The 21231-nt window shown below is 35.2% G+C and overlaps 1 protein-coding gene across 1 annotated transcript in view; it reads right to left on the bottom strand.

Moving 5' to 3' along the window:
- Nucleotides 1-1320: 1320 nt before the first annotated feature.
- LRRC63 (leucine rich repeat containing 63) overlaps nt 1321-21231 on the bottom strand; it is a 39196-nt gene continuing 19285 nt past the window's right edge. Inside the window, exons 6-9 of the mRNA XM_057707205.1 lie at nt 20720-20856; nt 14836-14919; nt 13060-13299; nt 1321-1564 (exon numbers count right to left, since the gene is read on the bottom strand). Coding sequence (XP_057563188.1) covers nt 1321-1564; nt 13060-13299; nt 14836-14919; nt 20720-20856 — 705 coding nt within the window. The remainder of the gene's footprint in view (nt 1565-13059; nt 13300-14835; nt 14920-20719; nt 20857-21231) is intronic.

Below are 21231 nucleotides of genomic sequence, written 5' to 3'. Positions count from 1 at the left end.
GAACTCTAAGTATATTTCACATTTGTCCAAATGTCTAGGTGTACTTGTTTCTCTGCAGTGTCTCTGAGATATTGTAATTTCCCATGAACCCTGTTCTTTCCTGTTTATTCCTATTTCAATGTGACACCACCCAGTTACTCAAACCAAAAAACATTTTTTTAATTAAAAAATAAATGTACTTCTTTGTCCAAGAAACATTTCAGTGACAAGTATAAGCATTAGTAGGCTCTATGCCACTAGGACTTAGTCTTATTTTTTAAAATCTCATTTCATAATTATGTGTATATTACATTTTTAATGAATTTATTGTCATGCTATAAATATTCCCTTCTGGATTACATGTGTGATATGGTAGTTACTTCTCCTACATAAGTAATTTTATTCTTTTGCTGGAGAATACCTCATATACTTCTCAGGCAAGATTTTCCCATTTCTGCTTAAAATTGAATTAATTCTCAATGAGAAGAATACAGTCATCCCAATTTATTGAACTCATTAGTCAAAACTTATTTTGCCATGTTCATTTTATTTTTTATTTAAATGGTACTACTACATGGTATGCACAAACCCGACATAAAGTATATTTTCTGACATTCTCTAATGATAAGATAGTTGTATAAATGTAAATCATTTCATTTCATCAGGTTTCATTAGCAATGACATTTTAGATTTAAGTTAACTGCACATAAAATGTATGCCATATATGAAACAATTGTATGCCTTTCTGAAATCATTATATCAAAATGCTCTCCTACCTTCCTGTTACCAAATACTAATTCTTAAGGCCTCAAGTTCTACTGTATGTGTATGTTGCTTTGCAGTATAATTTTCTAGGAGCCTGGGTAATGAATTCAAACAACTAAATATATTATTGAAATTAGTCTTTTATTCCCCAAAGCAATCCGCAGTTGAGATGGTTGGCACTGGACAGATTTCCACAGAAATGCACAAATATTGAGAACTTGAGTACATGACTTTGAATCCATATGAGGCCCAAACCCCACTGATGACTTTGAATTAGTGTCTTATTCCTGAGAATGAATGCATAAAACGGGCAATTGTAAGACAAATCCTTTTTGCAAAGGATTCTAACATTTTTCCTTTTATAGTAAACATGCTCTGAAAGAAATTTTCTAGATCTTCTTTGAAATCCCCAAAGACTTTTTACTAATCCTTCTTAAGTAAATATTCTGCAAAGATTCCCTGACAATCACAAACTTTCATAACGAGCCAGGATTACAAAGAGGATTCACGTGAGAAGACACATCTTCCACACAGAACCTGTGCTCTCAAAGACATGAGTGATTATATCCATAAACTTTAATGGCTTTTAAAGTGGGACTCGTAAATCACTGTATGATTCATCAGCTCGGGATTTAGAGATATTCTTTTACCAGGAACATTATCGAAAACAAAGCTGCTTTCCTTTACTTTTCTATAGCAGGAAGAGGAACAGACATAAAATATAACAGGAAGCTGTGTTACTCCAAAAATATTGCAGGATCGGATGATGCGAAAACCTTCACCGAACATTGGACCATGACACCATTCACATCGGGACGTGCTGCAATGAAGGAAACATCAAATCTACTAAAGGAAAGATATTTTGCTTGATGCTGTGTAAGACTCAAAGTAGTATAAAATATGGCCTTTCTCATTATTGATCTTACCATCTCACTGGGGAGCTAAGACATACACAAGTGAAATATTAAATACTAAAAAATAACTATATGTGTATAAAATAATCCTAGTTTTCTAAAACAACAAAGTATAAATTCATAGTAAGAAAACACTCTAAGGACCGATCTCACATAGAAGACAGTAATTATCCTTGGACCTATTATCCTATGTGATCACAGGGAATTTTAAATTTTTTCATAATGTTTTTCTGTGTTTTCCAAATTTTCTATAATAAATAAATATTATTTTTATAACTCAAAATCAATATATCATTTTTAAAATAAAGGGACTATAGTAACCTAGTGTAAGATTAGTGTCCATATACATTTTTAAAGGCTCACGAATCAGTTAAAAAAAGGCATCAGCCCATTAGTTCATTAACAGTAGCACATGAACAGACTGTTCACAGAAGAAGAAACTTGAACATCCAGAGAACATTGAAAAGTAAAGCTTCTCAGTTTCATTAGTAATCAGGGAATACAAAGCAAAATAACAAAGGAATATCACTTCATAAATCACCGGGTGGGCAAAATGTAAAAGTCTGACAGTACAAAGTTTGGTGAGGATGAGTATAAATTGGTGGAGTATAAATTGGTGTAATCACTTTGGAACAATTTGTCAATTTCTACCTAAGCTGAAGATGCACACACTCGATGACTTAGAGACGCTTGCATGTTTGTGTAAAGAGATACACTTTAAAATGTTACGGCAAACTTCTTGGTAATAGGAAACGTGAAAACAATCCAAATGTCCACCAGCAAGAAAAACGAAAAATATATTATGATGTATTTATTCCAAGGAAAATGAAACAAGGGTGAATGAACTAGAGCTATATAAATCAATGTGGAGAAATCAGGAGAAAAAAAAGGTTGAGCATAAAAAACAAGTTGCAGGAGGACTTGTTTTGTGATATTTATATAAAGCTTAAAACATGAAAAATAATACTACATATTTGTAAGAACTTTTTTCTAACACCAATCAGTTATCCAATTCTCTGCAGACACCAACTGGGTGTCCTAATGTTCAATTCAATTCTGCCACTAATGACCTAGAGTTAAGGGTCAGACTCCATGGACTTAAGAGCTCAGTCCCACAGGATTGCTCTCAGTTCAGAGGCAGTTTCAAGTTTTCGATTCCCTTGGTTACCCACACTTCTGTCCAACTTGGCTACAAACTGGAAGTACCCACAGTGCACCCCCAGGTTTGATAATTTGCTAGAACAACTCACAAAACTCTGGAAAATGCTGTATTTACGATTACAGTTTATTATAAAGGATGCAAATGGACATTCAGATGAAGTGAGGTCTGAAAGGGTCTTGAGGGCGGGAGCCTCTGTTGCTATAGAACTAGGGTGCACCACCCTCCAGGCATGAAATATGTTTGCCAACTTAGAAGCTCCCTGAACCCCATTGTTTAAGGGTTTTTATCACATAGGCATGATTGGTTAAATAATTGGCCATTGGACATAGAGCTCAATCTCCAACACATCTCGTCTCCTAGAAGTTGAATGGGTCTGAAAGTTCCTGCCTTCTAATCAAAACTTGGTCTTTCTGGCTGCCAGCCCTGATCTGGAAGCTATCTAACCGGCATCCTCCCAACAGGAGTCACTTTATTTGCAGAAACTCAGGCACTGTTGAAAGGGGCTTGTTACAAATAATAAGACACTCCTATCACTCAGGAAATTGCAAGGGTCTTAGGAGCTCTGTGCCAGGAACTGGCGGCAAAGCCCAAATATTTTTTCTTATACCACGAGCTTATTTATAATATACAGATGCAGTAAAAGTAAAACATGTAGGGGAATCATGACTGTCCAATTAAGGACAATGATTACCTCCAGGGAGGAAGCAGATGAGATTAGAGAGGAGTCAAAGGAGGCTTCAACGGTATCCATAATGTCTTACTTTAAAAAAGTAATGATCGGGCTTCCTAGGTGGCGCAATGGTTAAGAATCTGCCTGCCAATGCAGAGGTCACGGGTTCGATTCCAGCTCCAGGAAGATCCCACATGCCACGGAGCAACTAAGCCCGTGTGCCAAAAAAAAAAAAAAAAAAAAAAAAAGTAATGATCTGAAGCAAGTAGAACAAAATGATAACATTTGACGAAGCTACGAGGTGTTCAATTTTAACTATTCATTACATATATTAATATGCTTATATATATTTCAAAATAGAAAAGCAGCGTATGCTAAATTAGTAAATGAATACTCTGTAAAGGAAATTGTCTAGTTATAGTACATGTCATAGCTCAGGCAGGCTGAGCTGCAAGTCAGATCCAGGCTTTTGAAGCTAATCTCGTAGAAACAGTAGAGTGACAGTTGCCAGGGGCTGGAGGGAGAGGAAAATGGGGACATGTATGTCAAAGGGTACAAGCTTTCAGTTATAAGATGAATAAATTCTAAGGATCTAATGTACAGCATGGTGACTGTAGTTAATAATTGGGTATTGTATTTGCTGAAAGTAAACCTTGAATGGTCTCACCTCACAAAACAAGAGTTAACTATGTGAGGTGATAGATGTGTTAATTAACTTTATCTTTGTAATCATTTCATGATGTGTATGTGTATCAAACCATCATAGTGTACAATTTAAATATATACAATTTTGTTTTAAAAAAGAAAAACACCAGAGGAAAAAAAAATAAATTGAGGCTTTTGAAACAAGCCTCCTCTGGCTGGGAATTGTAAGGGAGGAAAAGTATCTTTTTCCTCTATACATTTTACATTCGTTGGCTGGGGCCTTGGAAATTAAATTCATCAGTTTAAACTTGTGAAACAGATGAACAAGAGAGAAAACAGTTTAATTACGTACACACACATAGGACTTTCACAAAGAATGAGACGAGGAAGCAGCCAAAGGATTGAGGCTTATATGCCATCTTAGGCTAAACAAAGGAAAAGGGGGTTTGGGCTTCTGGGCTGAAGCCCAGTTATGGGAAGGCAGAGAGTGGAAATATATGGTAAGTAGAGGTTGTGTTGTTATATAGCAAAGAGTCTCTCCGGTGATAAGAGTTGTCTCCTGATGTATTGATAGTTCTCTTCCTGGTATGGAAACACCTTTATGAATGGAAATGTCCTTTACAAAAGGGGAAATTTATATTCTAATTTAAGGTAGTTACCGGGAGCCAAAGAGCTTTTCCTGCATCTGCTAGATCTCAATTGCCTTAAGCTCAAAATAATCCCTGTGTCAAAGAAGCATATTTTGGGGTGGCATATTCTGGTATCCTTCAGAAGAAAGAGGAAAAATTCAGAAGATCCAATGTTTGCTATAGTCCCAGAAAGAGAAAATGCATAAAAATAGAAAATAGAATTTTCAGAGTAATAGTATAAGAAAATTTCTCTGATTTGAGTTTCCAGGTTGAAAGGATATATCAGGTGCTGAAAACATTGAATGAAAAAAAAAAATCTCACAGAGGCACATCACCATGAAAATTTTAAACAAGTAGGAAAAAAAGAAGATTCAAAAAGCTTCTCCCCCAAAAAGGCATAGGTTATATATGAAGGATAGAAATAAGAAAAATGTAGATCTCAAATGCAAAATAGAAAAGTAGAAGATGATGAAGCAATGTCTCCAAAATGCTGAAGAAAATGATTGAACCCAGAGTTTTATACCCAGCCAAATTATTAATCAAGTCTGAGTGCAGAATAAAGATATATTCAAACATGGATGGTCTTAAATTTTTATTTCCATGCATTCTTTTCCAGGGAGATACTGGAGGGCTGGCTTCACCAAAATGAGGAGGTAAACAAAGAACAAGGTATCCACTGTGACTATAGTAAAGGGAATTCCAAGATAATAGTGAGGGGAAGTTCTGGAATAACAGTCGTGCACCAGATCTAGACAGCAACTTTTTTAGATTAGGGCAGAAAGATGCAGGGTTCCAGGATGATGTTTCAAAAAAAATTGATGGGACTGGTAGCCATATCTGATATGTTCATACTGGTGAAGATTTAAATAATTCTATTAGAATTTTCATGGCAGAGTTAATGATAAGCACATAAAGCAAAGTAAATGAATAAAAGTTAATTACTCTTTCTAGGAAAAACAAAAAGTTGTACAGTAAAGGAAGTCTATTCATAGTCAATTGGGTAGCCTAACTATGCATTATTTAGGTTTGATAGTAATTTAAATCATTACTGATTTAACTTAAAGTCATTATTTTACTCGACAAGTATTAATCATTTATTATGTCCACAGGAACTATCCTAGGTACTGGAGATAACATTAATGATCAAAACTATCATGCATGCTTCTCTTCATGGAGTTTACATACTAGAGGGCCAGCCAGATATTAAATAAAATAATTAGGTAAAATATAAAATGAGGTGATAGTAAGTGCTACAGAGAAAAATTAAAGCAAGGAAGGGGGAGGGATCAGGAGTGCCAGTAACGTGAGGCATAGGATGCTTACAGTGTTAAGCGGGATGTAAGTAACTATAATGTGAGGCTGGAGGAAGAAGACGTGTATATATGAGGGCTGCTACGAGTCCTAAATACCTGCCTTGCTAAGGAAGAAATTTAGAGATAATAGCTAAAATTGAAAACACAAGAAGAATGACTCAAGGATGCTATTTAAAAATATAGAGGCAACTCCAAAATAAATCCTCATATATATGGTCAAATGATTTTCAGTAAAGCTGCCAAGACAATTCAGTGGGGAAAGGACGGTCTTTTCAACAAAAGTCCTGGGAAAACTGAATATCCACCTATAAAAAAAAATGAAGTTGGACCCTTACACCATATACAAAAATTTACTCAAATTGGGTCAAAAACCTAACTGTAAGAGCTAAAAGTATGAAACTCTTAGAAAAAAATATAGGGGAAGAGCTTCATGACATTGGATTTGGTAATAATTTCTTGTAAATGAAACCAAAAGCTTTTTTTTTTTTTCTTTTGTTTCTTGTAAAGGAAACAAAAGGAAAAATAGATAAGCTGTATTCCAGCAAAATTAAAAACTTCTGATCATTAAAGGACACCATCAACTGAAAAGTCAACTGACTGAATGGGGGAAAATATTTATAAATTGTATTTTAAAAGGGTTAATATCCAAAATATATAAGCGAGTACAACTTGACAAGAGAAAGCACAAACAATCCAGTTTAAAAGTAGGCAAAGGACTTGAATTGATTTTTCTTCAAAGAAGATATACAGATGGCCAACAAGCACATGAAAGGATACTCAACATCCCTAATAATTAGAGAAATGCAGTGAGAACTACAGTGAGATATCACTTCATACCCATTAGAATGGCCACTATAAAAAACAAAAGCAAAACAGAAAATAAGTGTTGTAGAGGATGTGAAGAAATTGGAACCTTTGTGCACTGCTGGTGGGAATGTAAAATGGTGCAGCCACTATAGAAAGCATTGTGGTTGTTCCTCAAAAAATTAAAAATTTAGTTACCATATAATGCAGCAGTTTCACTTCTGGAAATTGGAAGAAAAATGAAAGCAGATTACTTGTACACCCATGTTCATAGCATTATTCACAATAGCCGAAAGGTGGCAGCATTGCAGATGTCCTTCAACAAACGAATAAACAAAATGTGGTATATACATACAGTGAAATATTATTCAACTTTTAAAAGGAAGGATACATGCTACAACGTGTATGAAGCTTGAGGTCATTAAGTCCTGGTGTTAATAAAGTCACATGGAAAATTAAATTGTAATATTTAATATACTAATTGAATCAAAAAATGCAAAGACGTTTGCACAATAATGAAAAATGGAAGGCGATAAAGATGTTAAAAAACATAGCGAGTTAGCTTTAGTAAAGATGACTTCCAAGTATTAAGTGCGATCAAGACTTTATAGTTTAGTGGAACTGAATAATACTTTTGAAACTTTAGTCTATCTCTCTGATTAAACATTTCTGTCATTCTCACACTCAAGGAAGTTAAGGTAAAATTCTGTGGAACATGAGCCTTCTGACCCAGCTCTCAACAAAGGCAGATTCTCTGTCTGGGGTGATAGAATACAGGTAGAGACATGATAGAATACAGGTAGAGACATAGGGAGGCGAAAGGCAAAGAAAACTTGTAGGGGTCAAAAAAGAAGCAAATAGGTGCTGATGGATAGGGCCCGAGTCACTGGCGTGGCAGCAGAAGCTGAGCTTGGATCAGTCTAGGTGCAGACATTGTGCAGTGCCCAGAGCTGAGCCGCCATCCAGAGACCTCCGCAAAAGTAGTATCGAGTTGACCAGAAGGTCTGTTCATTTTTTTCCCCATAAAATGGCTCCAGGAGCACTTAGTTGTCTTTAACGTCATTCAAAACAATTTTGTTAGATTGTGACAGCTGTCATATCAGCGTGCATTTAAAAAAGACTTAGCAAAATTGGTGAATTTTTGTGTAGCCATTTTAATATTGAAGATGGAAGAAAAAAAGGAACATTTTCAGCGTATTATGCTTCATTATTTCAAGAAAGGTAAAAATGCAACCGAAATGCAAAAAGAGATTTGTGTAGTGTATGGAGAAGGTGCTGTGACTGATCGAACATGTCAAAAGTGGTTTGCAAAGTTTTGTGCTGGAGATTTCTTGCTGAAGGATGCTCCATGGTCGGGGAGACCAGTTGAAGTTGATAGCGATCAAATCGAGACATTAGTTGAGAACAGTCAACGTTATACCATGCAGGAGATAGCCAATATACTCAAAATATCCAAATCAAGCGTTGAAAATCATTTGCACCAGCTTGGTTATGTTAATTGCTTTGATGTTTGGGTTCCACCTAAGTTAAGTGAAAAAAAACTTCTTATATTTCCTCATGCTATTCTCTACTTAAACATAATGAAAACGTTTGGTTTTTAACACAAATTGTGACATGCAGTGAAAAGTGGATATTGTACAATACTGTGGAATAGAAGAGATGGTGGGGCAAGCAAAATGAACCACCACCAACCACACCAAAGCCTGGTCTTCATCCAAAGAAGGTGAACGTGTGTATATGGTGGGATTGGAAGGGAGTCCTCTATTATGAGCTCCTTCTGGAAAACCAAAGGAGTAATTCCAACAACTGCTGCTCCCAATCAGACCAACTGAAAGCAGTACTCAACAAAAAGTGTCTGGAATTAGTCAACAGAAAACGCATAATCTTCCATCAGGTAATGCAAGGCTGCATGTTTCTTTGATGACCAGGCAAAAACTGTTACAGTTTGGCTGGGAAGTTCTGATTCATCTGCTGTATTCACCAGACAATGCACCTTTGGATTTCCACTTATTTCGGTCTTTACAAAATTCTCTAGTCCATCTGCGACACTGCTGCCAGGTCTGCTCCTGTCACCGCAGTGGCTCCCATGGCCTAAAGAAGAAACCCCAATGCATTCAGTGGTCTCCATAAGCTAGCTCCAACCTTCCTTTTCAAACTTACTTTTTGCTACTCTTCATAGATATTTTGTTCTGGCTGAACATTCACTTTTCTCTTTGCTCACATTCCTTCTTTCACTCAGCTTTGGTTCATTTCCCCATTTGGTTCCCTCTTCCTGGAATGTCGCTTCCATACAACACGTATTTCCAATTATATGAATTTTACCGGTCCTTCTAAGACTCTTCTTAAAGACCATTTCATTCCTAGATCTTTCCCTACTTTCCCAGCAGTAGTTGTAATCGCTCCTTCTCTAGCCCCTTTTATTTGTGATTCATTTGTCACTTTTTATTTGCATGAAAACCCATCCTTGTAAAATTTCCCCAAAATATGGAAATATACAGGGGGTGAAAAAAAAGCACAGAATTTCCCCTTTATTCTTTCCTTAAATCACTCTAATGCCCCTTTCCAGAATAACTAAAGCTCATAGTTGGGGTTGTGCCCTCTGGCTCCCAGACACATGACTGTTTTTTACATAAATGGAATCTTTGTGAATGTGTTCTCTCTGTATGCATGTGTCTGTATGTACAACTTGCTTTTCTGATTTAACAAAATGTTTTGGACAGCTTTCTATGTCAATACATTTTGTTTTACTTCATTAACAGCACCATATGTTCCAAAATATAGATACACCATTTTATTTTACCACTTCCTTTTTTTTTTCTTTTGGCTGCACCGCATGGCATGCAGGATCTTAGTTCCGCGACCAGGGATCAAATCTGTGCCCCCTGCAGTGGAAGCGCAGTCTTAACCACTGAACCTCCAGGGAAGTCCCTGTTTTACCACTCTTTTATGGATGCCCACTTCGTCTGCAGTTGTCATCGCTCTAACTGTGTATTCACGTATAACTATCTCTATAAGACAGTACTAAAACTTAAATTTCTGTTTTAAGGAATATGTATGTAAGACACTCAAATTTCCTTCCACAAAGCTTTCACCAACTTACAGTGCCACCAGTGGTACCTGATAATCCTGTTTTCAGGCATCCAAAGCCAACACTTAATATCAGTCTTTTTAATTTTGATAAGACAGGTAGATTAAAAAAACCTGCTGTTGCTATTTTACATTGCAGTTCCTTGATTACTAGTGAGATTTAACATTCTTTCTGTTCATCATCCATCTATATATCGTCATCCACGAATTGTATATTCCCAGCACTTAACTACTTTTATATGGGTTCTGTCTTTTCTTATTGATTTGTGGAAGATACATGTTTAGACAGTTATAATTACAATATCTTCTTGCAGTTAATGGCTTGCCTCTTAATTTTATTGACGGTGTAATATTATGTGGAAACATCTTTTGTCAAATTTATGAAACTTTGCTTTACTGTTTATATTTTGGGGGTTTTGTTTTAGGGATCTTTCTCTGTTATGAAGTCATACAGATAGTCTCCTATACTTGCTTGTAAAGGCTTTAAAGTTTTGCTTTTCATATTTAAGTCATTAATCCAATTGGAAATGATTTTGTAAATGATGGTGACATATACACAGCAGGAACCTAATTATATATATTTTTTATTTATAGATGACCCAATGTTTCAGTATCATTTATGGAAAAGTCTGTCCTTTTCCTACTGATCCTCAGTGGTATTTTTCTCCATTATCAAGATTCACATGTGTGTGAGAACATAACTGGACTATATGTTCTTCATTGGTTAGATTGTCTTTCCTTGCATGTAATATCAACTGTATTACTTTATCTAATTTTATGTCTTTATAGCTGCTAGGCAAGTCCCTAATATTAGGCTCCTTTTTCAGGTTTGCTTTGGCTATTTGGAGTCTCTGATTTTCCATACACATTTTATAATCAGCTTATCAAATTTCTCAGAAAATTCTGTTCAGATTTTGACCAGAACTGCATTGAATCTAAAGCTCTGTTTGGGGAGAACTGATATATTCTTGGTATTAAATCTTATTATACCTGAATATGTGTATCTCTCTGCCTTAATTCAGCCTTCTTTACCTTTTTGTAAAGTTTTAATCTTTTTCTCCATAAATATCTTGGACATACTTCACTTGATATATTCCTGGGTGCATTATGTTTTTTATTGCTGTCATAAAAGGTATCTTTTAAAAAAATCACGTTTCTGTTTGATGTCTGATTTTAGCTACATCTTCTTTTTAATATCACACCACAGACTTTGTTTTACTGTTACTTTATAGATCACAGAGATCATGTCTATTTACCTCCATATTTTCTAATTTCCTTTCTGTCTATCCCTTTTTACATTTCAGAATGTGCTTCTGGATTATCTTCTTTCTGATACACATTCTTTGCAAGTTTCACTAAAGTGAAAAATCTATGGGGAATAAATTCTGTTTTATTATCTGACAAAGCCACTTTTCTCCCTTGTTATTGAAAGTTAGTTTTGCTGGGCAAAATAACATTTCTTCAGTTACTGTTCCACTGTTGCTGTCAGTTGGTTTGTTGTTCTCTGTAAGTGACTTTGTTTCCTAGCTGATTTCTGAGTCTTCGTCTCTGGTGTTCTTCACTTTCACCACAAGGTGTTTTACTTGGCTTGTGTAGAGTGTTCAGTATCTATGAATTCACTCCTTTTATTACTTCTGAGAATTTACAGCCACTATCTCATTGAACAATTACTTTCAACATTCTCTGGGACTCTTAAGTATATGCTAAATTTTCTCCTTTTACTGTCCCTGTCTCCTTGCCTCCTGTCTGCATATACACAATAATTTCTTCAGCTTTCTCTTCATATATAGATAATTGTCTGTTTAACCCATGCACCAATTTCAACTATTACACTTTTAATCTCTAGAATTTAATTTCATTTAAAATTTCTTTTTCATATTTGCCTGGTCATATTTGATGGTCTTTTATTCCTTAACCATTTTAAAAATTATATCTTACTTCTTTAAACACTAAAAGTAGGTAATTCATATTCTGTCAACAATTCTGATATCTTAGATTCTTGGAGATTTATATCTGTTGATTGTTTTTGCTAATTTTTACTCATGGTGGTTTATTTCCTCATGTATTTGAAAATTTAAATTTTGAGATAATTTTCATTTGAAATTAATTTTCTGGAATCTTCAGTGTCTAAATTGAGGCTATTCCTCTCAAAAACATTTGTTCTGCTGAAAGAGAAGTATTCACGGCTCTGGGGCCACCAGCCCCTTTGCAGGTACAGCTTTCACTCAGGAATGCCATGTTCAGCTTCCCTGCTTTGTGGTGAATTCAAATCTCTTGGTCCCATCTGTGTTTACACTCATTAGTTAGGTTTTAATTCTTTTTCAATGTTTTTGTCTTTGGTGATTTTCTTACTTTCTCACGTGCATTCAAATTTCATAAGCATTGACATCTCAGTGCATTAAAACCGAAAACTTTGGGGTTTGGTTCCTTTTTTGTTTTCTTTTTGACAGAGTTTTAATTACCTTTTTCAGTTTCTCCAGTGGTTACTAGTCTGTTCAGGTTTTCTGCCTTTTATTCAATCAATATTGGTGATTAATATACTTCTGGAAAGCCATTTTACTTAGGCATACAACAAATATTCGTTATATCAGTAATACAAGCACTAATGATTGGTAGTGCAATAAAAATAGCTTTACACCACCTAAAGGAAATAAAGGATAAGCCTGAGTGGACTTATAGTATGTGGGGCTTAAGAATCCTAGTCCTGAGATAGGCAATAATTCCCACACTGGCTGGCGACCCCTGTTTTTGTCCTTAGTGGTTCAAAGAAAAACCCTACACTACAACTGTATAGATGTTGCCAGCTATACCTCAGCAACCTGTACCTCACATAGGATTTAAGTACTATCTTGAGAATATTAGAAGATGGGCTGAATTCAGACTATGTTATCATGCCTGAAGAGCCAGAAGGAGCAATCTGAAGGATTGCATGTGTGTTTTGGTGCGTGTGGGGTGTGTGGGGTGTGTGTGTGTGTGTGTGTGTGTGTGTGTGTGTGTGTTAACAGTAAAACTATCATCTGGTCCTGTAATAAAGAATATTTTAAATGCTTAAAAGTGTGTTTTGGTAAAAAGAGCTTCAGAGTTTGCTCACCATTTTAGTAACTTTTGAATTTCCACTGGGATCACATTATAATATTTCTGTAGATTATTCTTTGAAAAAAACAAAGATGTAAGTTGAGTGAGACGTTGCGGACTATTCATAGAATTTTCCTTCCAAAAACTAGGATTAGTGAAATTATTCTCAAATAGGATTTTTTTCAGGTTAAGCTTCAAAATTGCATGTGGAAAACTAGTCAGTTCATTTCCGTCAACAATCAATTTTTCAAGTGATCTGCAAATAAAGGAAACCATATTTTAAAAGCTAGAAGTAGAATCTGTCCCAATGTTCCCCAAAATTGGTATAAAACTTAGTAGTAATAAAATAAGTGTTAAGTATTTCTTAAAATCAGAATTAACTTAAAAAGTAACCAAACCGATATATTATTATGCAAATAAGTGCATTTGTGTAAATAGTAGAGTTAAAGCACATATTTTGTGTCTTTGCAACAAGTCATCACTATGGAAAAAAATAATCTCAAACGTAGAACGATGAATGTTACACTCCGTAAAATATAGTATAGTATAGTGATACAAAGAAAGAATTTATTTCGACACATATTTTTTATTCATTCAGGTAAAGGTCTCAATTGTTTGTGGAAGGCAGCAGTGGGGAGACAGACCATCATGCTGAGGGAAGCTTTTATTTTGCTTTTATAAGATATTAAAGAAAAATGTGTTTATGAATTTTGGGCAAGGAAAGATAGCCAGTAGTAGACTCGGAAAGTCCAGTGGAGTTCCAAAATTAACAAGGGAGAAAAAAAAGACAACCAGAATCCTGAAAAAAAATCTCAAAAAAGAAAAAGAAAGAAAAGACGAAAAAGAGGCTGTGAATAAATAGTAAATACAAAGTAAAACAGAAGGCAAAAAATTAAATATATCAGTCCTAACAAATGTGAACAGGCTGAATTCTCCTATTAAAATACAAAAATTATTACATGAGAAATTAAATAATTGGTATAAATACTAGAAAAGCAGAAATAAAATAGTGTCATTTTACTGAAGATAAAATGATGCTCCTAGAAACCAAATAGAATCTACTAAAACTCAATCAGAACTAAGATAACTTGTTTACATAGTTTGATTTTAAAATAATGTATAGAAATAAATGGCTTTATTCTATTGTATTCTCTATTTCTCTGTTGTGACTAGCGATAGTCAACTAGAAATGAAAATTACAGAAGATATTACATTCATAGTAGCAACACATTTTTATGTTTTTTGGGGCAGGAGGGGCTTAAAATTATATTAAATGATCTTAAAGATCGTAATCTAAAGAGAATAGTTGAGACTATTATTGAAAAATAATCTCCCTACTAGTTATGAAACTTATTCTAAAGCCATAATCAAAATAGTGTTGGTACTGACCTAGAAGGTCAGAGATCAACTTCAGAGCCTTTTAATAAATTAGTACAAGAAAGAAGCGGAGCTTCGTATTAAAGCACTGTGTATTACTAGCATTTTGTGCATATGTATTTCCTTACAAAAGTAAACTGATAAGAATTACTGGTGCACACATGGTTAAATGGACAAAGCAGCTTGTCATTCTATTAAGATGGTCATCAATACTAGCTTTTAAATAATTACTGAAAATGTTATGTCTAAAAATACTGTATACCACTCATTCAAATTACATCTTAGTAAACCTTATGCTTCATATATTTTATGGCTGTTAAATAAATGAAAGGACTCAATTTGATCCATCATAATCATCACCTAATACATCCTTAAGGGGCATATGTCTTATGGGTACTTATTACTAGCAAAATACCTGAGTTTCTGGATTTCATTTGGAATAAAAGCAATACTATTGTAGGAAATATCAAGTTCCTCAAGATTAAACAAGCAAAATAACCTTAAATAGAAAAAGAAAATGAATTGTAAAAATAATTATATGGTTTACCCTTACTGGGCATGAATAAAGAATTTAATCCTTAAGTAAATAGAAGTATAAAGAAACTATATTTTTCCAAGATTTTGAAACTTATAAACTTTTTAAAATTATAGATGGTCTAATTACAGTAATTTTCCTAAAATGATTCATCTATCCCTTAATACTGGTTTGAAATGTTTGGAGTGGATAAAGCCCCAAAAAACCACCTGAGAAATTCCTAACAACATTTAGATATTTTTTTCTTAGTGCTGTATTAGTTCTCTAGGGCTGACATAACAAATTATCACAATCTGGGTGACTTAAAACAACAGAAATTTATTCTCTCACAGTACAGGAGGTCAGAAGTCTGAAATCAAGGTGTCGGCAGAGTTGGTTCCTCTGGAGGCTCTGAGGGAGAAACCATTCCGTGCCCCTCTCCTAGCTTCTGGTTTCCAGCCATCCTTGGTGTTCCTTGGTTGTGGTAGCAAAACTCCAGTGCCCACCTTTGTCTTCACATGGCCTTCTTATAAGGACACCATTTATTGGATTTAGAGCCTACCCTAATCCCACCCTGATCCAGTATGTCCTCGTGTTAACCAGTTACATCTGCAAAGATCCTATTTCCAAATAAGGTCACATTCTAAGTTTCCACATGGACATGAATTTTGAAGGACACCATTCAACCCAGTGCAGTTGCAATGATTTTCCTGGTAAAATATCTTTGGTCTTTCTTTCCATTAAGCAAAGTACTTAAAAGTAAGAACAAAAGAACACAAAAGCTAACACAGAGAGCCCTGTCTCCCAGCGGGTGGGAGCGGGAGTTGCTTGTTGAAGACTGGAATTGAAGGGCTAAGTATGACATTCACCAAAACCCCTAGTAAATACTCCCCTCTTTGTGAATGCTCTTCTCAAATACCTTTCCCATTTAACACAAAATTAAAGATGAAAAATTACTTCTGTGATTATTAACTAAAGCATCATGAGCACAATATTTCATTAACTTCCTACTATTTTAGTGTGGATTAGAATGGCCCTCATGATCTGTCCCCAGACGACTCGTCCAGCTCACCTCTCACACTACCCCATATTCAACCTTAGGCCCAGAATTTATTTGCTAAATTTCCCTGAGTTAGTCCAGTTCTCACATATCTCCCGTTCCCCCAAACTTGACTCTTTGATCAGCACCTTCCTTTTTTTAAGTCTTGGCTTAGCTGTCACCTCTTCCAAGGAACTCTTCCCTGAATCTTTCAGACTGGGTGAGCTGCCTCTGCCCTTCTCTGCTTACCTCTATCATAGAATTTATCACACTGTGTAATAAATGTCTGTCTCCTAATCTATGACGTCTGGAGGCCAAGGATTCAATTTTACATTTCTATTTATATATCCAATGCTTTACACGGCCCCTTGCACATCAAAAGTGCTTAGGAAATCACAATTGAATGACAGGCATGGTGACCCCAGTTAATTTAAAATCATTTGCTCTGAGAAATTAATGAGATTGAATAGAAAAGCAAAAAAATAAAAAAGCCTTTTCAGCTCAGTGTTCACCTTAGATTTTTTTCACCTCTGTAAAGAAAATGCTAATACCATCTCTTCCATTTTTTTAATTCAAAATTATGTTATTTCATTTTCTTGCCTCAGGCAGTTTCTAGAATCATTTTATCGTCCCTTATTACTTCACTACAGGAAAACTAGTCTGGTTCTAGGCTTTCACTGTTGATGATAAATTCCTGTTGATTGTGATGTTTAATTGGGCTTGTAGGCAGCACTGAAAAAGCTAATTAAGAAAATTCATAGGCTCTAGAGTTGAAATTTATCTCATCTATGTACAATTTGAGAGAGAAAATCTGTTTAGACAGCCTCAGTTTGGTTTGATACTCTATACCCCACTAGCAACAAATCTATCACAATTTTCAGGATGTATAGAATGTTTTATATTTATTTCATTGTTTTATTTATCAGCACATCATTGAGCTGCTTAAACTAGAGCCTTGCTGATGGCTTGGAAGATTGTGCTAGCATTAATAATTGCATGTAATAATGTTAATCACCACTACAGCAATATAAACATTATTTATTGAGCGCCTACTATGTGTTCATGGCAATTTAGAACGATCTTTCACTGGACCACAGCAATATTGTTAATATTATTATTTATAGATTTAAAAAATGGAAGCTGTAAGAAGTTAAGTAGATTATCCAAGTTGGTATGAAATCAAATTAGTACTCCCTGTTCTTCAGATATATGGATACCAAGTAATTCAATCCCTATCTTTAATAAATAGCAATTTGGGAAAATAAATTTGTGCATTTCCAGAATCAGCTTTTACGTCAGGGTTCACAAGTATGTTCTTAGGTTCTTTTTTCCAAACGGTTTCTGTTTTCCCAAAGAACATGCTGGCTAATTAAAACTAATTGAATCAAAACAAGGCAAAGATGGTACTGATGAACTCAATGGCAGGGGAAGAAAAAAAGATACAGATGTAGAGAACAGACTTGACACAGGGAGAGGCAGAAGGAGAAGCTGGGACAAAGTAAGAGAGCAGCATCAACATATATACACTACCAAATGTAAAATAGATGGCTAGTGGGAAGCAACTGCATAACACAAGGAGATCAACCCGATGATTGGTGATGATCTAGAGGGGTGGGATAGGGAGGGTGGGAGGCAGGCTCAAGAGGGAGGGGATATAGGGGTATATGTATAAATACAGCTGATTCTCTTTGTTGTACAGCAGAAACTGGCACAACAGTGTAAAGCAATTATACTCCAATAAAGATCTGGGGGAAAAGAAAACAAGGCAAAACCTTGATTCTGTTAGTTAAAAGTAGGCCTTTTCTATGTCATTTTTATTCTGCTAGCCACTGAGAAAAAGATAAGAACTTTTTTTTTGATCTTTGTTACAGTTATGTCTGCATAATTTCAGGGAGTGAGTTGTGCGTACGTGTGTGTGTGTACACAGAAACTATTAAAGATATGTGTGTACACACAGATTAGTATATGTGCATAAGCGAACTATCTCTGTCCACTGAGAGTGTCTAGAAGCAATATCATCCCAATGACAATAGGAATATCCAGCACCCAGATCTTGTTTTTTAAATACCATCCTCCAATGAAAAAGCAATCTTGAGAAGGAAAGATGGAGCTGGAGGAATCAGGCTCCCTGACTTCAAACTATACTACAAGGCTACAGTGATCAAGACAGTATGATACTGGCACAAAAACAGAAATATAGATCAACGGAACAGAATAATGAGCCCAGAGATAAACCCATGCACATATGGGCACCTTATCTTTGACAAAGGAGGCAAGAATATACAATGGAGAAAAGACAGCCTCTTCAATAAGTGGTTCTGGGAAAATTGGACGGCTACATGTAAAAGAATGAAATTAGAACACTTCCTAACACCATACACAAAAATAAACTCAAAATGGATTAAAGACCTAAATGTAAGGCCAGACACTATAAAACTTTTAGAGGAAAACATAGGCAAAACACTCTATGACATACATCAAAGCAAGATCCTTTTTGACCCACCTCCTAGAATAATGGAAATAAAATCAAGAATAAACAAATGGGACCTAATGAAACAAGCTTTTGCACAGCAAAAGAAACCATAAACAAGAAGACAACCCTCAGAATGGGAGAAAATATTTGCCAAACGAAGCGACTGACAAAGGATTAATCTCCAATATATACAAGCAGCTCATGCAGTTCAATATCAAAAAAGCAAATAACCCAATCCAAAAATGGGCAGAAGACCTAAATAGACATTTCTCCAAGGAAGACATGCAGATGGCCAACAAACATGAAAAGATGCTCAACATCACTAATTATTAGAGAAATGCACGTCAAAGCCACAATGAGGTATCACCTCACACCAGTCAGAATGGCCATCATCAAAAAATTTAGAAACAATAAATGCTGGAGAGGGTGCAGAGGAAAGAGAACCCTTTTGCACTGTTGGTGGGAATGTAAATTGGTACAGCCACTATAGAAAACAGTATGGAGGTTCCTTAAAAAACTAAAAATAGAACTACCGTATGACCCAGCAATCCCACTCCTGGGCATATACCCTGAGAAAACCATAATCCAAAAAGAAACATGTACCCCAGTGTTCATTGCAGCACTATTTACAATAGCCAGGACATGGAAGCAACCTAAATGCCCATCAACAGATGAATGGATGAAGAAGATGTGGCACATATATACAATGGAATATTACCCAGCCATAAAAAGGAATGAAATTGAATTATTTGTAGTTAGGTGGGTGGCCCTAGAGTCTTTCATACAGAGCAAAGTAAGCCAGAAAGAGAAAAATAAATACCATATGCTAACACATATACATGGGATGTAAAAAAATGGTACTGATGAACCCAGTGACAGGGCAAGAATAAAGATGTAGATGTAGAGAACGGACTTGAGGATGCGGGGTGGGGGCAGTGAAGGGGAAGCTGGGACAAAGTGAGAGAGTAGCATTGACATATATACACTACCAAATGTAAAATAGATAGCTAGTGGGAATCTGCTGCATAACACAGGGAGATCAACTCAATGATTGGTGATGGCTTAGAGCAGTGGGATAAACTCAAGGGGTGGGAAGGAGACGCGGGAGAGAGAGGATATGGGGATATGTGTATCAATACAGCTGATTCACGTTGTTGTGCAGCAGAAACTGGCACAACAGTGTAAAACAATTATACTCCAATAAAGAGCTAAAAAAAAAAGAGGAAATAGGGTTCCCTAAGACAAATGGCTGATTCTAGTATCAAGGCAGGGCATCAGGATAGTACAATTTATGTTACTTTGGGAAGATATAGATGAGTCAAACAAAAATAAGACCCACAATGCAATATCTTTACTTCCTTAGTACTTATTCTTTCTTTTTAAATATATTTTATGTGTAATGTGTGATGTGTATATGTGTTTTTACATAGAAATGATATAATTTTTACATTTTACTTTTTTAAATGACTAGTTTTACAGTGTATGAATGCAGATCTTGTTGGATTGTTAATTATATACAAACAATGCTGGATGAACAGTTTTATAAATGAACTTTATGCATTCTCTTAATTACTATAAGAACCTTCTTTAGCAAAATGTTATTCAACTAAATACTTAACAGTCCCTGTGCTCCTAACTTTTTTGCCCTTAACTTACATTCAATTAGTTAAAATCTAACTGGGAAGAGATCCTTGTTTTGGCATTTGGTTAAGGTTTTGGTTCAAAACTTTCATTAAGAGTTAACTAATTACCAGTCCACATATGGAAAAAAATCCTTCTCTTTTATACCTGGGTATCAACATTCCTATTAGAGTTTAAAGGATCATAGACATAATACAGGTAATTTCTTAGTTTATAAATTAGGAAATTGAGGCCTAGAATGGTTAAGTGTCTTTCTCCAGGTCAAATAGATAATTCTTACCTTTGAAGTTAAAAGTCTAGAATTCTTAATTCCAAGTTCAGAGTTCTTTCCATATCCAAAAAGGCTACCAAGGCATAGGTATAAGGTTCTTACCTGAGCTTCTTTATGTGATTTAATCCATACTCAGATAATGGATGTCCAGGTGTGTATTTACTAGCCTCACATTAATTGCCATCTATGTAGCTGGTAGGTTTTTTTTTTTAACACAATAATAAGAAGCGAATCAGCTAATTGGAACAGAATAAGAATTATTAAATGGCTAAAAAGTAGCTAGCTGCTTTCAAAAGGGAAATCTATCCTTTTCTAAATTATAAGCTCTTTATTTTCTGTGTTTATAATCTATCAACCTTACCCAGGTGGAAGCGTAGTAATCAAATTAAAGGCAATGTTGAAAGTTTTAAGGAACTTAAGTTGTTGAATTGTAGAAGGGATTTCTTTGATAGGATTATTTCTCAGATTCAGTATTTGTAGATTTTTAAGACAAAATATCTGAAGAATAGAAATGAGAAATAAGCATGAGTAGAATAGTAAAGTATGCAAATCCTTATTTTTTACATTTTATAAATCCTTTGAACTAATGCAGTCAAATCAGTATGGTAACACTAATTGGCTGTATCATATATCTCAATAAATACCTTTGGTAAGCCTTCAAAATACCTAACCAGCATTCATGTGTATGATATGGTAAGATAGTGCAACTACTGCACTCATACACCCTTGACTCAAGAATATTCCTTTTCTAAATGGGAAAATCATCCTGTTTGATCAAGCTCATGGTTTCGTAAGCAGCAACCATGCCAAGAGTGAGGAATGTAGGAGATACCTACAGAATCAAGAGGAATTAACCTTAAGTTAGCGATCAGT

This window comes from Hippopotamus amphibius, chromosome 14 (genome assembly GCF_030028045.1).
Source record: "Hippopotamus amphibius kiboko isolate mHipAmp2 chromosome 14, mHipAmp2.hap2, whole genome shotgun sequence".
NCBI lineage: Eukaryota > Metazoa > Chordata > Mammalia > Artiodactyla > Hippopotamidae > Hippopotamus > Hippopotamus amphibius.
This window is presented reverse-complemented; position numbering and strand designations above follow the sequence as displayed.